The following is an 18,566-nucleotide window of genomic DNA, read 5'->3' on the forward strand; positions in this document are numbered from 1 at the left end:
TCAGCACTCAGCCTTCCTTATGATTCAACTCTCACTGCCATACATCACTACTGGGAAAACCATAGCTTTGATTATACGACCTTTGTCAGCAAGGTGATGTCTTTGCTTTTTAATATGCTGTCTAGGTTTGCCATAGCTTTCCTCCCAAGGAGCAGGCACCTTTTAATTTCATGGCTGCAGTCACTGTCTGCGATGATCATGCAGCCCAAGAAAATAAAATCTATCACTGCTTCCACTTCTATTTGCCAGGAAGTGATGGGGCCAGATGCCATGATCTTAGTTTTTTTAATGTTGAGTTTCAAGCCAACTTTTGCACTCTCCTCTTTCACCCTCATCAAGAGGCTCTTTAGTTCCTCTTCACTTTCTGCCATTAGGGTGGTATCGTCTGCATATCTGAGGTTGTTGATATTTCTTCCGACAATCTTAATTCCAGCTTGTGATTCATCCAGCCCAGCATTTCTCATCATGTACTCTGCATATAAGTTAAATAAGCATATAAGTTAAATAAGCATATAAGTTAAGTAAGGTATAATTAAAAAATAATAAATGTCTGGTTTTGGGTTTAATATGATTAATATTATTAAAATTGTTGTATTATCAAGTACAATGGCAGACAAGTTATATGTTTTTTAGTTTGATCTTCATTATAGTAGACAGGAATGTACAGAATAGTAGTAGGAAGGAAATAAATAAATGTTATCTTTGGGGGGCAAGTTGATTAGGAGGTGTACATATATAAGGGGATGGAGCAACTGTATTTAGTGATTTTTATAATGTGCCAATAGAATGATTTATAGAAATAATGTGATTTTGGTTTAATATAGAGTAAGGGATTGATTATGGAATATTGTTGTATATCCTTGCTGTTAACAATCAGAAGTCACCTCTTTTTGTAATTTTCAAAAATTTTCTCTTGCGTTTCTACACTTTTTTATTTTTTTAATTTTTTTCTTCTTTGTAGTTTTTGTTTTTTCTGTAGCTTTTATCTTTGCTTAAACTTAATAAAATTCTTATTAAGAAAAGTTTTAAAATGTGCAGGTATATTTAAATAAAGAGATGGTCATTCATATACTAGTCTGTAGGTGGCAGCAAATGGTTGTTCCTGAAATTGGATTTCTTAAATTACACATAAAGCATTGTGTATATATTTGGTCTCTCTTTTTCTAAATTTAGTGTCTATGTGCCTTTAATCAGGGCCAGAATATAAAAATCTATTTGGATGTGAGAGGAAATTGGCTTGACAAAATCTGAAGTGATAAAGATTTTACGTTTGCAATGTAGTATAACTGCTTGCTTGGATTATGTATTTATGTATTTAGAAAATGTATATGGCCACCTGTCTTAAATAAGTAACTCTGACAGGCTAACAACCAATACACAAGAATAAACAATATGCTAAAACCCTTTAAAATGAAAAATACATGGTACAACAACTAAATCACAGCACAAGAACACACATATTAGGCCCATAAGCATCCTGGCCCTAACACCTGGGGGGAAAGCCCAGTTTTTGTGGTTTTACAGAAGACCAAGGTCTCAGTGGGGAGGCTATTCCATACAGCAGATCCCATGACAAACAAGGGACATCTCCTGGGCCCCACTAGATGACATTGTTTAAAAAAGGGTCCCAGAGCATGCCACCCTGTTAGATTTATGTGACAGGCATAGACCACTGGAAACAGGAGATCCCACAAATAACCTGGTCCTGGGCCATGCAGGGCTTTAAAGATGATGACCAGTGCCTTAAACTGAATCTGGAAACATACTGTGAGCCAATGCAACAGACACAACGCTGGTGACATATGGGTAGACCTCAGTGTGCCCACCACTGCATTCTGGACCAACTGAAGCTTCTGAATGTTTTTCAAGGGCAGCTCCACATAGAGCACATTGCAGTAATCCAACTGGGAAGTGTTTGTTCAACAACAGAAAATTGTCAATAAGAAAGGCTTTTGGAGGTTAAATTTTAAGAGCAAAATGTAGGAAAATTGCACCTTACTTAGCTCACTCTCCCTAAACATAAACACGATACATTCTCTTAATGTTTATAGAGTGATAAGAAGAGTCCAGGAGATAGCCCTTTCTACTTACAGTTGTTTACTGCCCCTGGAACCACACTCATTGCACCCTAATTACCATATTATTAGCATATATCTCCAGACCAAAAAATCATGGAAAACATTGGTTTAATGGCATGTGAGGAGGTGTTGAATTGAAGGGGACATGCAAATACAATCCATTCATTGACAGCAATGGTTTTGAAATTGGCCTAATTTTTGAAACAAAAACATATACAGGTAGTCCTCAGTTAAAAATGGCAATTGGGACTGGAATTTTCATTGCTAAGCGATGTGATCATAAATTACGATGTCACATGACCGCGCCACTTAGCAACAGCAGTTCCAGCACTTCCAGTTGCCATCATTAAGCGAATCTCACACCATCAGTAAGCAAGGACATCGCATGGTCGTCATTTGTGACTTCCTCCCAGCTTTCCCATTGACTTGGCTTGTAGGAAGCAGGCAAAGAAGGTGACCAAATGACTGCAGGATGCTGCGATGGCTGGAACTTTGAGGACCAGTTGTAAGTACCATTCGTTCAGCACATTGTAAGTCCGAATGGTCGCTGAACGAGTGGTTCTTAAGTGAGGACCACCTGTAAACATGATTAAGATGCTGGGTTAGGGAATCACAGAAGCTCGCCAGGTAATTTTGGAGGAAAGAGTGTTAAGTACATCTTCTTCAGTTTCTGGAGGAAAAACAGAACATCAATCAAAGAAATGATTAAGTAATTTAAAAGGGAGGAAATAGAATATGCAGCTGCCAAGATGCAGTGGGAATCACACTTTGCAGTTTGAAAGTTTGATAATAAAAAGCCAAGAGGTTGGCTCTACTCCTGTTAATTTTCCATAAGTACTTCAAAATTTGGTTATGTCATCAGGCCTGGGGGCCCCAACGGAATGCTGAGTTACTGAGATGGCTCCATTGCTGCCAATTTCTGTTGCCCTCTCCTTGCCTTTTAATTATACTTTTAATATTCTTTTCTTGTTTTTGTATCTCTGTTTTATAGGGTTTTTTTTAATTGTATGCTACTCAGTCATGTTTTGTGAGATGGGTGACTATATAAATATGATGAATTAATTAATTAAACAGTCAGTTTTTAAAACTTCGGCTATGCCCAGGGTCAAATATCACAATTTGTATGCTACATGAGGAGGAATTCCTTTTGAAACATAGAAAGGCAGAAATTATTTGAAGGTGGAACAGATTATTCGTATAAGATGATAACTTAAAAACCTCAGGACAGGAAAAGACATGGAACTATTTTAAATTTTTAACTCAAAAGTAGTGCTCTCACAATAGTGTCCCAAAAGCTTGAGACAGCCTGTTTCTTGGTAGCCATTCAATTCAAAATGGACAGCAGACATTGTTGCCCCATCAAGCACAGAAACAGCTTCCTGTCATCGGATATATACCTCAAGGGTCAGATCTAATGTCCTAAGTGCTGAGATCAGCAGGGCAGGGAAACAAGAGCTTACAGTATGTTGGGTTCGCCTTACATCACTCCTTGATGAGTTGGCTATGTGTTGGAATCTTGTGCATGCATTTTGTCTAGTCAACCATTGCTGGCACCCCATTGCAAAGAAAGGTGGTACTAGAAGGAAGTGCTTTGCTTCTGATTTATTTAAGTAAAATAATTTTTAAAAAATTAAAGTCAAATGGGGTATGGAGACTGGTGGGTACCAAGGCAGCTGATCATTAGTACATTGCTTCTTATAAGCACCTTGTTGCCTACACCTGCACCATGTAATACTCTGATATTTTAGGCCTAGCATGGTGGAGGTGGCTGAACATTACTTGCCATAGGCTCACGGGCAGCAGTGGGTCTCAGTCTGCTTTGGCGGCTTGTCTTGTCTTGGATGTGAAACTCAATTTCAAAACATATCTGGCATGAACTCTGAACATCCTTATATGTTAATGACCTGCTCAATAATGGGTTGTATCCATGCATATTATTAGCACTGAAAACACAGGGGTCCTTGGTACGAAATCTCCAATGGTCCTCATCAGATTCCATATCCCACTTGGGTTCACATGATATATTCAGTGACAAACTTGTGAACATTTTAGTCTAGTGTATATATTGTAATCAATGTATATGGCTGCCCATCTCATAACAGCACCTCTGGGTGGCTAACATAGGGTTAAAAACTCAAATACAACTAAACAATGAGAATATACACACACGCACACACGGACGCACCTACATGGATACATACATACATACATACATACATACATAAAGGCAACCAAGGACAGCATAAATGATCAGCAGTGAACCTAGACTGTAATTTATGGTTCAGTTTATTCTATGAATTCAAATAACTAGGCTAACTGTAGACGTGGCCAATTGACAGGGAAAAGAAATCCACAGTGTATACAAGCACCTATTTCTTCCCCTCCTTTTTTTTTTACAGTTTCATAAATTTTCAATAATATTATTGCCTTATAACATCACTGCAAGATAGACTACTGTTAAAATTATTTTATTGTAACTGAGAAACTAAGGCTGAAAACATAGTAATTTTTAGTGAATTTAACTTCTAATGAATTTGCAGCAGTGCTATAATTCTGAATCTTGTTTCCTCATAGGTCACCTCTCATCTTTAACTTTTGCAGTATTAAATATTAGTTGAATGCTATCTAGAGGGCCAGTTTGGAGTAGTTGAGAAATTTGAAAATCCCCCCAAAAGCCATTTATCTTCCTTTTGTCATCACAAAACCTCATCTCAAAGAACGTGAACAGCAGGGGAACATGTGCTTTGAAAGCAAACATATCCAAGCCATTACCAAAATAGTTATATGGGGAAGAATGGAATTGGAGGGATGCCTTCATCAAAAATATAAAACACCTACTGTAGATGTGTGGTCAAAGAAGAGCCTTATGATGAAATGCATGGGTTTACTTTAGCATTGCTAAGTTATGGAGAAGCCATCACAAAATAAAGTGACTCTGAAAGATCTTCAGAGGAGGAGATGACATCTGGAGCTGCCCAGGGGTTCTTTTTCCCATTTTAGGAGGGCTGTTGAAAGAGAGCGTTCTTATCCTCTTCTTCTTCTTCTTTTGTTCCTGATCACTTTTGGAAACTCTTCTTCATAAGTCTGGTATGTGAACTGACCACTCAGACTAAAACAACATTGACTTTATTTTTTAAAGATACTGAACTAAATATAGTAATAATAATGAGCTATTCTTCTCCTTATATAAATTGGGTATTTATAGTGGATTTCCCTTTAAAGTAATGAGTTCTGTTTATACTCAAGGAGGAGCACAGGAGGAGATACTTATTTAGTCTGCAGATGGAGAGTCAGGCCCCTATCAGGCCTCTAGAAATGCATGACCACGTGGTTTCTGTATTTGTAGCAAAAGAGGAAAGGAGATTTGGGAGCTCAGCTTCTCAGATACTTTTTTGAGAACTACCTCTTTCCTTGGGACAAAGCAGGTGACTATTCACATGCCCCCTTTCACAGTATAAAAATCATGAAGAGACATAGAGACTAGTAGACATAGCCTGTTTTGTGCTGTCCCTGCAGACTAGTATCTCATATTAAGCATCAGCTCAGAAGTCCTCCCTAATGCTCCAATGTTCAAGGAAATCAACTCTATTATTTTAAAGTGTTGCTTCTTGGCCTGCATTTTCCAGCATGAGTACCACAACTAAAGACACATCTCACACTGACTGCATTTGCATGATTTATCATTATGAGAACGAAGTGTGACAAGTGCATTGGCTATACCAAAACTTATGATGGCCTGTTTGCTTAAAATATAACCTGTTCAGATGGGAAATATGTAAAAGTGTTCATCATTGTATATATTTAACAAGCACTTGTTACTTTGTGACTGTTGAAAGGCAACAGAAAGATTTCACTGCTTGTATTATTTTAGCCCATTAAACTATGGATCATTTTGTTCAATATGTCATGTGTAATGGCTCTCCAAGCTGAAAAAGGGTTTTCCTATCTTACATGGAGATCTCAGAAATTTTTGTAAGCACAAGTTATATTAATCTTTTCAAAGGTCATTCAGTAACACTATGCCACAGGAACACTAGAAATGGCTTTATATTACTCATCTACTAGCCCAGTGTTTCTCAACCTTGGTAACTTTAAGATGGCTGGCTGGGGAATTCTGGGAGTTGAAGTCCAGACATCTTAAAGTTGCCAAGGTTGAGAAACACTAATCTAGTCTAAGTGTGGGAACATGTATCCCTTCCAGTATCACTATCCTACAACTTCCAGGAGCCTCAGCAAGCATGGTCAGTGTGCTGGGAGGGACATTAAGTACGTCACTCTGATCTAAAAAAAATCTCTATTCTGTAACTAGGAACAGCTGTCCAGGATCCCATAAACAGAACTTTCATATTACCTACGTAAAGCCTTTGAAGATGCCATGAACTGAACCTAGAATGCACTTTATTCTATTAAAAATACAACAGTAATATTTACATTGTGCTTTGTATTTATAAAGTGCATCCCTATATAGTCAGTGTTATTCCTAAATTAAGTTCACTTTTGGAAGGGAAGGCATATTCCTAGTTTTTGGAATGACACAACAGTACCATCTAAAACATCTGGTTAAGCTCACTCTATGTTGAAAGGTAAAAACAGAAACAACCTTTAAAAAAAAGGCCTCTTCCATATAAATTATTTTTATACAGTTGTGCAGTTGGCGAATACCAATTTGTACCTTTATCATCTAAACTAGATTCATTAGAAAGGTGGGATCAACCACTAGATAATTTTCTGATTTGCTGGTTAGACCCCTGACATAGTAGTAAAAAAAAGCTTGATTGGGCAAAACCAAGGTCAGTCTTCCCAAGGAGAATGGTTGTCATTCATCATCAGTATTCTATAAAATTGAATTCTCAGAACAGAAGAACCTAACAACTTCCAGGCTGTAAGTCCAGACTTTCTCTCTCCAACCCTCCTCTCTGCAATGAATTCTGAACATGTCCTAAAAATCCATGAGCTTATTCAGGGATGTAGTAATAAGTAACTGCCTAGGCTTGCTATGTTAATTTTTAAGTATGGGATTGTTGCCTTCCTTTCCTGTTCCACCTTCCTGAAGAACCAATCTGGTGTTATGTTTATGGAATTGGGCAGGGGTTAGAAAGACATAGGTTCAACTCCACTTCTTGGAAGCTCTGGATGTCTTTGTCCATTGTGATCTCTCAGTCTAACCAACTTCCCAGGTTTACTGTTGTGTGGAAAAATGGGAGGGAATGCTACTGTCTTGTGCTTTTAGAAGAAAGGCAGGATATCTATCAATCAATCAATCAATCAATTTATTTGTTTTGACCGCTGCTTCTGACAAATGATATAATCTGTAAAGGAATGTAGAACTGACCATGGGGAAGGAAGGAGAAAACCATTCAGGGGTCTCAGAAGCGATTATTCAGAAAGAGGGAAGAAACTCAAAACAGCCCCACTTTGATTTTGTTTCTCTCTTGAGAAAACATGGACAGTTCTCCAGATTCTGTTTGTTACTCTACCTTCTAAAATAACGATCATTCCAGGAATCCCTGCCATACCTCTTTCTTAACCTGGCCCATAGTGAAGGGTTGGCAAAATCTAACAAATAAGTTCCTTTCTATAATGAGGGATTTGGCTTATTGGTTTAACAATGGAATTGCTCACTGAACTCTTCTCCATGTGCTAGACTACCGGCATTTCAGATTGGCACAAGGTTTTTTACGTTCCATTCTTACAGACTCTTGGAAAAAGAAGCTTGCCAGTGAGGTTTTGGAGGTATCACCCTCCCAACTCATAAATAACAGAGAGGATCGTTGCAATTCACAGCAAAAGAGGACAGAGGGGAGCCAACAATAAATCATACTGCTCTCCATTAAAGTATGAAAACCCAGCACGTTTAACAGTTATTACAGTACCTGGGAAGAGAAATAGGTCAGGCATGAGTGTATTTTAAAAAGAGACTGCAAGTCTATGAGGCATTTCCCTGAATAATTTTATTCTAAGAAATATGAAGTGGCTAATCAGAAAATCCACTGGCCCTGTTCACAGATAAGCAACCCTAATGAAATGAGAAGCCAGATCCTACTGCAAGGGTATTATATATTATTTATTGTATTTAAAAGACTGATTTTGAAAACAGATTCGCAGGCTGGATTAAAAACAATCAAAAACTTAAAAGTCCCAACAAATCAAATCCAAAGAATACAACAACATAACACTTCTAAAAAGCCATCAAGAGCAGCTTTGTTTCTGCTCAGAGAAGTACGAAAAGGATTATAGACTTTATAGAGTTCCATTCTACTTAAGGAATAAAGTTGACTCCAAGGAATTATTTAGAACAAGTCTGCACATGTTTTTCCAGAGGTTGACATTTGGCCTTGGTAAGGCTGGTAGGTTTACCTAGAGCGATAGGGTCAGGACAAAACCCAGATATGATTAAATTAAATCAATTAGATACACTGACTATAATTACTCCACATCCATTTTATCATTTTCCCCTTCTTTCACATAAAAATATACAATTCAGCAGCTATTTTTGGAGAGGATTTGGAAGACCATACCCCAAATATTGGAGAGATTACTGGTGGCAAAATGTTCACAGGCAACGCACACCTGATTTTGACTCACCTTATCTAGACAAACTGAATGTTTGTGAATAAGCAAACTGTAATTTACTACAGCATGAAACTCTCACCACTGGAAAACTCTAACTTTTGTACCTATCTTGACAGCTAGCCCTTAAGAAAGATGTAGTGTGGTTTTGCTTTCTCCAAAGAAGTAAAATAATGCCAAAGGCAGATGAAATAAACTGATAGTTACAAAGTCTATCTATGATTCACTTTTTCTTTTTTTTTCTGGCAACCTGTAAAAACCCCCTTCTGTTTGGCTTCCTTTAACCACCAATCAAACATTTTAGAATCTTTTACTTCATGAGACTTCACTCTAGAGCAGTGTTTCTCAACCTCAACAACTTTAAGATGTGTGGACTTCAACTCCCAGAATTCCCCAGCCATGAGTTGAAATATACACATCTTAAAGTTGCTGAGGCTGAAAAACACCACTCTAGAGATTTCACTTTCATGTCTGGAAGACATCAATTTAGGGAAGGTTGAGAGACCACCCAGGAAATTCTGTGGCAATAGGCCATCCATCCATCCATCCATCCATCCATCCATCTTCTTTTCCAGACAGCAACGTTGACAAACCACTTTTATACTGTTGCCAAGACCCCTGCATGGACAAGTCCATGAAATTTCCAGGAGTTACATTTGGCTTGAGGAAGCATTACCTTGTCCCTGCAGATGACAGTAGAATATGGTTAATATTGCTTGGGCTGAGGACAGTCAAATCTGGTCAGTACTTGGATGGGAGCCACTCAGCAAATTCAATCCCAGGGCTATAGGCTAGTCTGGGAATTTTAAAAGCATCTTAGAAGAAAGCAAGGGCAAACCACTCAGTACTACTGCCAAGAAAACTGCATGGGTGTGTCCTGATAGTCAGTTTGAGGGTTTCTTTGCTAATTCAGTGTTAATATTTTTCACTTGTTAATTTCAAAAAGAAAAAATCTGACTCTGGCTGGTTGGCACTTTTGGAGTCAAAATACAGCACTCTGCAGGGCACTAAGTCAAGAAAGGCAATGGTGAAATGATCAGCTTTCTTGGCAGTTAGGAAGTTGCCTGTTGAGCAATGCTAGCATTGCATAACAAACCTGAAAATGGTCAGTAGTGCATTTTCAGGCTGAATTTCAGTCATTATGGTACTTAACAGACATTGCAAACTGAGTATTGGATTAAGTAAATCTGGATATTGATATCCTGCCAAATCTGCCCTTACTTGGGTCAACCTATTTTTATGCTGAATTTAAGCCAATATTGAACTGAAGCAATTGAATTCAATCGTAAAGTGGCATGGTGACCTGTATGCAGCTTTTTGTTGGTATCATCAAATAGGAACAGACATTCCTGGTTCAGTAGAAATGTGTTTTCAACCATGAGAGTATTTTGAAAGTGGGAAGTGGAGATTGAAAATGGGGATGCAGATTTTGTATGTATTCTTTCTAAAGATTAGCTATTTCCAGATAGTGTCCCTCAGCAGTTTAATAAGAGTTCCTTAAGGAGAATCTCAGAAGCAGCAAACTCCTCCAGATAAAAACCTGCCTATTACTGCTGCCAATATTTCCCAGGAGATTGTACGGTTTCACATCCAGGCACTGAAGAAATCCATGCTAACCTGGCTTTAATGAAGCTACATTTGCGGTATATGGAAGCAGAATATTAAAAAAGTAGAGATCATGATGAGTCATGCAGCAAATGTAGGAAATATTGCTCATGACAATATGGTTCTATCTGAAATATGAATGCCTGGATCACTCAGCTGCAATCCTGAAGCCCTTTGCTGAGAATAAGCCCATCTGACCTCCCAAAGACTCCTGCCAAAGAGGACAGACCTGTCTAGACTTCTACTGCTTTTCAAAAAAGAGTGGTCTCCTTCTGTTATAACTTTGGCAAGGCTTTAACTTCTGTGATGGTCACCTTGCTACGTTTTGTCTGCTTTGTCAACATCCTGAGAGAATAAAAAGGAAGAGTGTTTCAAAAGGATGTTGTCCTTTTGTTTTCATGCAATAAAATTAATAAAACCACCATTACAAAATTAGAAAAGGAGAATAAAAATACACATAAGAGCAAATGAAATACATCTTCATCTGGGGATCATTCAGCATTCAAAGCTATACATCAAGTAGAGTTGTAATGCCCTGGACTTGCTTTTTTCTTTCCCTCTTTCCCTTTTTCCTTCCTTCCATCCATCCATCTCTAATGCTACCCCACCATCCATAAAAGGTGACAGGCTTGGCCATGATCCACACACTGTCCTTTCATAATTCTTCTCCCAATATGCAAACTGCCTGCTACAAGTGAGAAGTAAAGCAAAAGAAAGAAATTAGAGAGACCTGCTCGCTAGCTGAGCTCCCACCTCTTGTGAGAAGTGCAAGCCTTGTGGTTTTAGGGTTTTTGCAAGACACAATTAAAAAAAGAAACAGCTTATATTTTGTAATCTTTTAAATCTTAATTAAATGGAAGAGAACTTGAAGGCATAGAAAAAAATACAAAAAACAATCATATTGCATTTGTCCATCAGACAAAAATCCAAAACCCATTGCTGGATATGCTTACATCAAAATGACAAAGAGTGTGCAAGCTTCTTACTTCTGCAGTGTTCTTCACTGAGCAGATTTTGCACAAATCAAGAGTTGGGGAAGAAGCAAGAGAATTCAAAAATTAAATCTCCTGGTCAAGGTGTGTGTTGGGGGTGGGGTTCAAAATAGGCAGAATGGTATACTGTATAATAGAAGTCCCACCCCTTTTTCACATGTTTTGTGATTGTGCACTCTTTTATCACACCTGTGGACAACCCTGCACCTGGTATGACCAGGAGGCATTCTGCAGCCCAAAGTTAGTTTCAAGATGAAGATTGTATACGAAATGCATTTTGTTACTGACACATGAATTGGTTTCACTTAGCATTCTGGACAAAGTAACACTCAGTGTCATTTTCATTGGCCCTGATAAAAGTATTATTTACTACAACAGATACTGTGGAGTATACAAAATTGTAGAACATTATTATAAAGCTATTTATAAATTCAATAAGCCAACAATCCTAATGGCAACTTTTAAATTAGTCTCATGATGTTTAGAAAACTGGCTTAATGGTTTTTCTAAACAAGTGGAATAAGCAAATCTGACTACATGAAGCTGAGCCAGGACTATAGCAAAGGGTGGGAAAACCCTCACATAAATAAATATCATACACATTATTTAGAGACATATAAGGACCCTTAATTAAATTTATTAAATGTACTCCAACTCTCCCTATTTTACTGAAAAAGTGTGGGCTCTGTGCCTTTTAAAGATAACAGTTTCAAAAGCAGATGGGTTTCGCTTTTTCTCCTTCCACCAATTTCAGTATAGATTCCACATTCAAGACTATTAAATTAAGCATCTATCATAAAATATCTAATTTTATTTCATGTCATTATTAGTATATTTTACTTCTGTACCAAATACTATAACTTGACCTTTAAACTCTTCATTTATTAAAATTACAGCAACATTTTATAGGTGGGAAGCCAAGTCATGAAATACTAATTTTTGTGGGCCATCTATGCAGTCCAATAGTGCAGATTAATTGAATATTTGCTCTAGTTATATATAAACAACCAGAGCTGTTTTCTTTGGCAATTTTGGTGAGAAAACACCTCTGTGGCTTGCCTGGTTTTAGCTGTACTTGTTAATACGAATATATATTTAAGAATTATAGCTAGATGCATCAGTCATGCAATCAGTAGCTACCATGCTACTTTTTTGGTACATAAGTAGAGTTACACCCATTTTAGAAGCACCCCAGTTCAGAAGTACTCACCACCACCTAGAAAACCCTATACACTGCAGCTTTGGGTTATATTAGGGATTGCTTTGCTCTGCATATGTCTGACCAGTCATCTAGAGAGGTCTTGCTGAAGGTTCTACCTCAAGGGGAATTAAGAAGTATCAACCAGAAGGTGGTCCTTTTCTGCAGTAACCACCATAATTGTGTAACAGTTGCTCTGGGAAGTAGGCAAGGTCCTATCCTTCTGATATTTTGGAAGGTGCTTAAGACCATTACTTTTCAATGAACCTTTGAACCAACACTGGAATCCACAGATTGTTCTGGGTATCTTTCCAGTGACACAACGATCTACAGCAGCATCCCCCAAGCCTAGCACACTGCCAGTTTGGCCCAGTGGTTAAGGCAACGGGCTAGAAACCAGGAGACTGAGAGTTCTAGTCCTGCCTTAGGCATGAAAGCTGGCTGGGTGACCTTGGGCCAGTCACTCTCTCTCAGCCCAACTCACCTCACAGGGTTGTTGTGGGGAAAATAGGAGGAGGAAGGAGTATTAGGTATGTTTGCCACCTTGAGTTATTTATAAAAATAATAAAGGCGGGATATAAAATAAAATAAAATGAAATATAAAATAACATAAAATACATGCATTGGACTATAGTTTCCTGAATTCCCAGCTGAGCATTCTGCACATTGTAATCAAGCACAGGGAGAAAATTGCTTTGCAGAAACTACAAATTGCTATAAAATTGTTCTTAACCTATACCACATCAAGCTCAAGGGGTAAATTGCCTGACTGTATCTTCTGCAAATATACACAGTGTTCTTGGCCCACAGAGATTTATTTTCCCAAGAGAGTATTCAGACATGCCTTCTGCTGCAAACTCAAGTGGGACAATCCAAAAACCTGTTCTCTGCATAATCAATTTGATTACACTAATTCTTGAGCTTTAGGTTGTAGCTACTTTATTGATGGGAGCCTGCAAAGTTAGATTTATCAGTAGGATGTAGCTTTTTTCCCATTCTATGGTTGATAGATCTGGTCTGGCTAATTCTGGAATGTAGCTATTTCCACTGAGGTAGGAATAGTTAGGTGTGTCCTTTCAAAAACAGCATCTCTTGTAAAATGTTAGTATCAGGAAGGATAGGCATTCTTTTCCCCTCATCATGAATTATGAGCATAACTTACATGAACTGAGTTACTGTACACATTTGCACAAATATAAACCAAACCCCACAGCAGAGGTTGTTCCAAAGCTCACCAGGCTGGAGATGGATCTAGTGCAAGGTTCTGTCATTGAAGTCTCTGTAAAATTAGAGGTTGACAATTCTTGAACATTAATAGGAGATGTCAAGACTCACTCAGGATCTCACAGGGTATTTCCATTCTGAATAGCACAGAAAGCTGCCTTATATTGAATCAGACCAATTGGTCCATCTGGTTATAAGTTATCTGTCCTAGCAGGACTGTGTTTCTTCTGGATTTCAAGTAGGAGTCTTTTCTAGCCCTACATGATGGGATGAGGAATTGAATCCAGATGTTCCTGCATGCCAATCGTTTACAACTGACCACATTATGTTCTTCTCCCAGACAGCAGTTCCATATATTTATGTACCTATGGTATTTACATACAGAGACCTTCTTGTAACATATGGCACCCGCCAACCCCATTCCCAAATGGCCACATAATGACAATGAATGAGCTCATACACCCACACTTGGTTTGTCTAGCAGCAGAACCGAACATCCTGCGGTTTGTTAGGAGAGGAAGAAGTTTGAGTTCCCTATTCAAATGCTTATAAAACTGCAGAAGGCACTTCTATGGTTAGCTTGTTGGTTTTGTTGCCATAAATCAGGATTTCGTCATAATCTGAGTTGATGATCAATCGGCAAGTTTTCATGATTGTATAAACTAACAAATGCAAACAAATAATCTGGGAAATGTGAAAGATGAAGCAATCACCTCAAGGAAAATTAATATAAAAACTTAATTTCATAATATCTTGTAGATGTCTTTCCTTTCATGTTTCTGATTAACAATCCAACCAATGTAAACATTACAATGTTTTCTGATTGTATTTTCTTCCTATCTTTCTCCTCCATGTTTCTAAAGAGGTCTGTCTCAATATTGTCCAGACTTTATGACTCTCATAACAAACGTTTAATCTCTCAGATGTGTCACCTTGGAATTCTTGAGTAAACCTGCAATTTTTCTAGCCCTTTCTCACCTAAGTGGTGCCTCTTTCAAAAATCTTCCCTCTCTACTTCTACAATATATTCTTAAATTGTGCTTCTTCAGACAGAAGCATGCAAGAACGCATGGTTTATAACAACGGGGGTGGGGTGTGGGGTGAGGGGAATGGGAAGCTCCTTACACTAGAGCTATTGTCTGTTGAACCTCGAAGAAAGCATGGCACGTGAGATTTTCCAGGGACTGCAGAAGAAATTGGAAAAGTTGGCGGCCAGTCAGAATCCCCCCTTTCTCGCTCTGAAGGAAATGGGGAGGAGGGGACGCTACAAATGAGGAAATCCGCGTGATCTGATTAAGCAGAAGATATTGCTTAATAACAGCAGAGACGGATCTCCAAAATATCAGGCTGTGCAATAATCTGAGCCACAAAACCCCTCGTGGAAACAGGCATAGAGAAATCAGCGATTACGCTCCTTACACTTAACTTTACAAGATGTTTCTGGTTGTGTGTATCCTATCACAACTCTGACACACAACTTCCTGCAAATGTGAAGGAATGCCTGTTGAGAAATAATCCTTTCTTCTGGTTACCTTCACGCCATATTTATACTCTCAATTAGCTCATAATCCTGCGATTCTTTGTCCTCAGTGAAGATCTGAATTAAGCTCTGAAAAATATTACGGCATTGTAAAGGTATCCGGAATAAGAATGTTTGCTTTTTCACCTCTAATACTTAGTGTACATCAATAAAAACGCTCCCCCAGGTTTGGAACTAGCTAACCAGTTTAAAAATAGCCATCGATGGTTTTTCTATAAAAAATTGAATTTAGGCGTTGCCTACTACGGGTTCCTCCGTCAGCAGCCATTGTTTGCGCTTTCGGAATCCCCAGCAGTACAACTAAATTCCAAAGCTGCATGGGGATACCCCTCCCCCACCACGCAATTCTGGCCGAAGGGATACAGGATAACGTGAACACATAAAACTGCGTCGTAATTTCAAACCCTCGCACCAAAGTAGGCCTCCTGCGCGCGTTATTGGTCTGCAGCCTCATGGTGAAATCATTTCTCGGACCGGGAATAAAAGCCGTGTCTAAAGAAAGGCAGCCCTTCCCTTTTTGCTAGCAAATGCGCTTGTTGAAAACCCAGCCCATGTAACATTTCTTGCTTCGGGAGAACCGAAACCTGGACAAATCGTTCCTTCTTGTTCAGGGGCGGGTTAATTGGAGGGGTTTTCCATTTCATGCCTGAACATTGTCTTAATGATTTTTTTAAGGGGAAGTCGAGTTTTGCAATGGCGGTGAAACAGTTAAGCATATTCGGGATGACATCACTGCAATTTGCATAAAAGTGGAGCTATAACTGGTCACGCAGCAAGACGCTCCTTTTATATTACGGTTCAGAGCGGCTGCAGGAAGGCTTCGGGCTGCATCTATTGGGACGGTCTCACTGGTGAGGGTGCAGCTTAAACTCGAGCGCGCTTTGCATGTTTCTGTGTTTTTCAGCTCCCCTTTTTGCTGGGACAAAATCTTGGGGTGGCGTCCGAGCTAGATCCGATTTCCGAGGGGATGGAACGGCGCTATGTTGAACGGGGGCGCGGAGAAACCGATCCCTGACGCCTCCATCGGCGGTGGAGTTGCGTGGAACAGCTCGGGGTTTGTGGCGCTGCAAATGGGAGAACGTGGAGAGACGCAGTACAATAGCGGGAGGAGGTTCCTGGTCGGATTACATTCTGTAGCCGAACCTCGTTGCTGTTCCTCCGGGATTTCTCGGGAAGGGAAATGCGGGGGGGAGGTGCACGTGCCCCTCGCGCTCTCCGCCTTGGCTGTGCAGTGCCCTGGGCGTTCGCGGACGTCTTGAGCCTCCGGGAAGAAGAAGGCAGAGCGCTTGAGCTTCGGGCGCGATGGGTTAATTGGAAGGTGGCAGTGGTTGCGCCTTAGCGCCCCGTCTGTCGCCCGCCTGGTTAGTTGGGAAGGGCTCGTCTTTGTCTAACTGTGCGCGGCATTGTGAACCCGAGGGCGCTGAGGAGGAGGAAGTGCGGCAACGAGGAAAAGGGCGGTGGTTGGGGCTTCTCTTTGTGGAGAACGCAGGGCGCCCGTCGTCTGAACTGCGGAGCCAGACGCCCAAGATGGAGGCTGTGCTTAGCATCGCCTGCGATCCTCATCTGGGCTTTCTTTCGCGTCCTCGCAACAAATTTGCCTTTATTTGATTTTCTCTAAACGCCACACATGCACAAGCTGGCTGCAGAGAGCGCGCGCGAGATTGCTATCCAGCCACGCCCTCCCCCGCGATGAGGTTTAGTTTATTTAAGGGGAGAAAGCGGATTAATTTTCATTTCCAACATGATTTTCACTTCTAATGCTTTTTTTTAATCTAATGCATCACTCCCCCCTCCCCCAACGGCTTCGTCAGAAATCCTGCCACGTGGGTGTGCGGCAGTTAGATTTTTTTTTTTCCTTGAAAAAAAGAAATAGATGAATGGTTAACCCTGAATACATGGCAAAGATATAAAACAGGATTTAAAAATAAGCGGTCTCATGTGGTATTAAAGCAATATGCAGAAGCTGAGAGGTCTGGTGTGAAATCAAGGAACTGTCTCTGAAGGAAGGGTGGTGTACTATAACAATATTTTTTTTTTTAATCCTTTTGTGCACAGATCAAGCAACAACTATGTCTGACAAACCAGATATGGCTGAAATTGAGAAATTTGACAAGTCTAAGTTGAAGAAGACAGAAACACAAGAGAAAAACCCACTGCCTTCAAAAGAAAGTAGGTGAAATCTTAGAAAAGAGGGCGTGGGCCACAGAGACAAAGAAGTCAGACCATCTTCCATATGCTCTTTCTTACCAACTTCTTAATGTTGCTGGGGGTTTCATTAATAAGTAGTATACATTTCTGTACATAAATTTTTATATATGCATGAAATTAAAAACACTTTGTGTAGCAAAGTCCAAATTTTAACAGATTGGCATTTTAAAATTTGCATTTTGGATGCCTATTGTACAATTCACATTTTTTTTTCTTTCTGTTCTTTCCCCTTCCCCACCCATCCTCCCTTTTTATTTTGTAGCAATTGAACAGGAGAAGCAAGCGGGTGAATCGTAATGAAATGGGCCCTTCCAAATTATGCACTGTACATTCCACAAGCATTGCCTTCTTATTTTACTTCTTTTAGCTGTTTTAACTTTGTAAGATGCAAAGAGTTGGATAAAGTTTAAATGACTGTACTGCCCCTTTCACATCCAAAAGAAAAAGTGAACAGAGCAAACTACTGATGCTGAACGAAGGCGCTTTCCTTTCCATCTGCCTGTCCAGCTTCTGGTCCGGTGGCACGAAAGCTTGCATGTTTCTTGAAAGAAGATTCTAGGAGGGACTACAGTAATCTAATAACACATGATTATACGCAAAGCTGTACCAGGGTCCTGCGAGCTGTAAAATGCATTTTAATCGAGTGCCATTTTTTTGTTCAAATAATTTTAATTATTGGAATGCACAATTTTTTTAATATGCAAATAAAATGTTTTAAAACCTGGATTACTTTGCTATGCTATCTGTTCTTTTGGATAATATTACCTAACGAAGAAGCATAAATGCCTGTGCTCATGTGGAATTAAATGCTATCATGGAGGAATCCTGGAATTCTTACATCAGTTTGAGACTAGAATCAAGCTTCGTTTTTTTTTCTTTTTTGAAAAAAAAATGCTTTATTATTCTTTAGAAAAACACACCTTAGTGCTGGTGGATCTGATGTTTCCAAATCTAATCTGTCCTTGTTTTATCAGTACAACTCTTGGGCATGCTACATTTGTTAGGAGTTTAGCACAGGTAGGAATATATTGGAGCACTGGAAGGAACCGCCCATGTTAAGAGCAATGGGATTCTATGGCATTTTCCCTGATGCGCACGTATGTTAAAACTTTCAGGATTTTCTTCCACCGATAGTGGGTTATTGGATTCAG

General features: G+C 39.4%; 1 protein-coding gene across 1 annotated transcript; it reads left to right on the plus strand.

Moving 5' to 3' along the window:
- Nucleotides 1–15,920: 15,920 nt before the first annotated feature.
- Nucleotides 15,921–18,141, plus strand: TMSB4X (thymosin beta 4 X-linked). The gene is made up of 3 exons (XM_063305096.1): nt 15,921–16,058; nt 17,263–17,376; nt 17,678–18,141. Exons 2-3 carry the CDS (start codon nt 17,277–17,279, stop codon nt 17,710–17,712), a joined length of 135 nt encoding a protein of 44 aa, XP_063161166.1. The 5' UTR covers nt 15,921–16,058; nt 17,263–17,276; the 3' UTR covers nt 17,713–18,141.
- Nucleotides 18,142–18,566: the final 425 nt, after the last annotated feature.

The sequence above is a fragment of the Candoia aspera genome, chromosome 5 (assembly GCF_035149785.1).
Source record: "Candoia aspera isolate rCanAsp1 chromosome 5, rCanAsp1.hap2, whole genome shotgun sequence".
NCBI classification, from domain to species: Eukaryota; Metazoa; Chordata; class Lepidosauria; order Squamata; family Boidae; genus Candoia; species Candoia aspera.

Bases quoted from the DNA above. Each gene is read 5' to 3' on its own strand.
- TMSB4X (XM_063305096.1), top strand. From the start codon at position 17,277: ATGTCTGACAAACCAGATATGGCTGAAATTGAGAAATTTGACAAGTCT. The intron at 17,377-17,677 runs GTAGGTGAAATC...TTTATTTTGTAG, and splicing joins CCCACTGCCTTCAAAAGAAA to CAATTGAACAGGAGAAGCAA.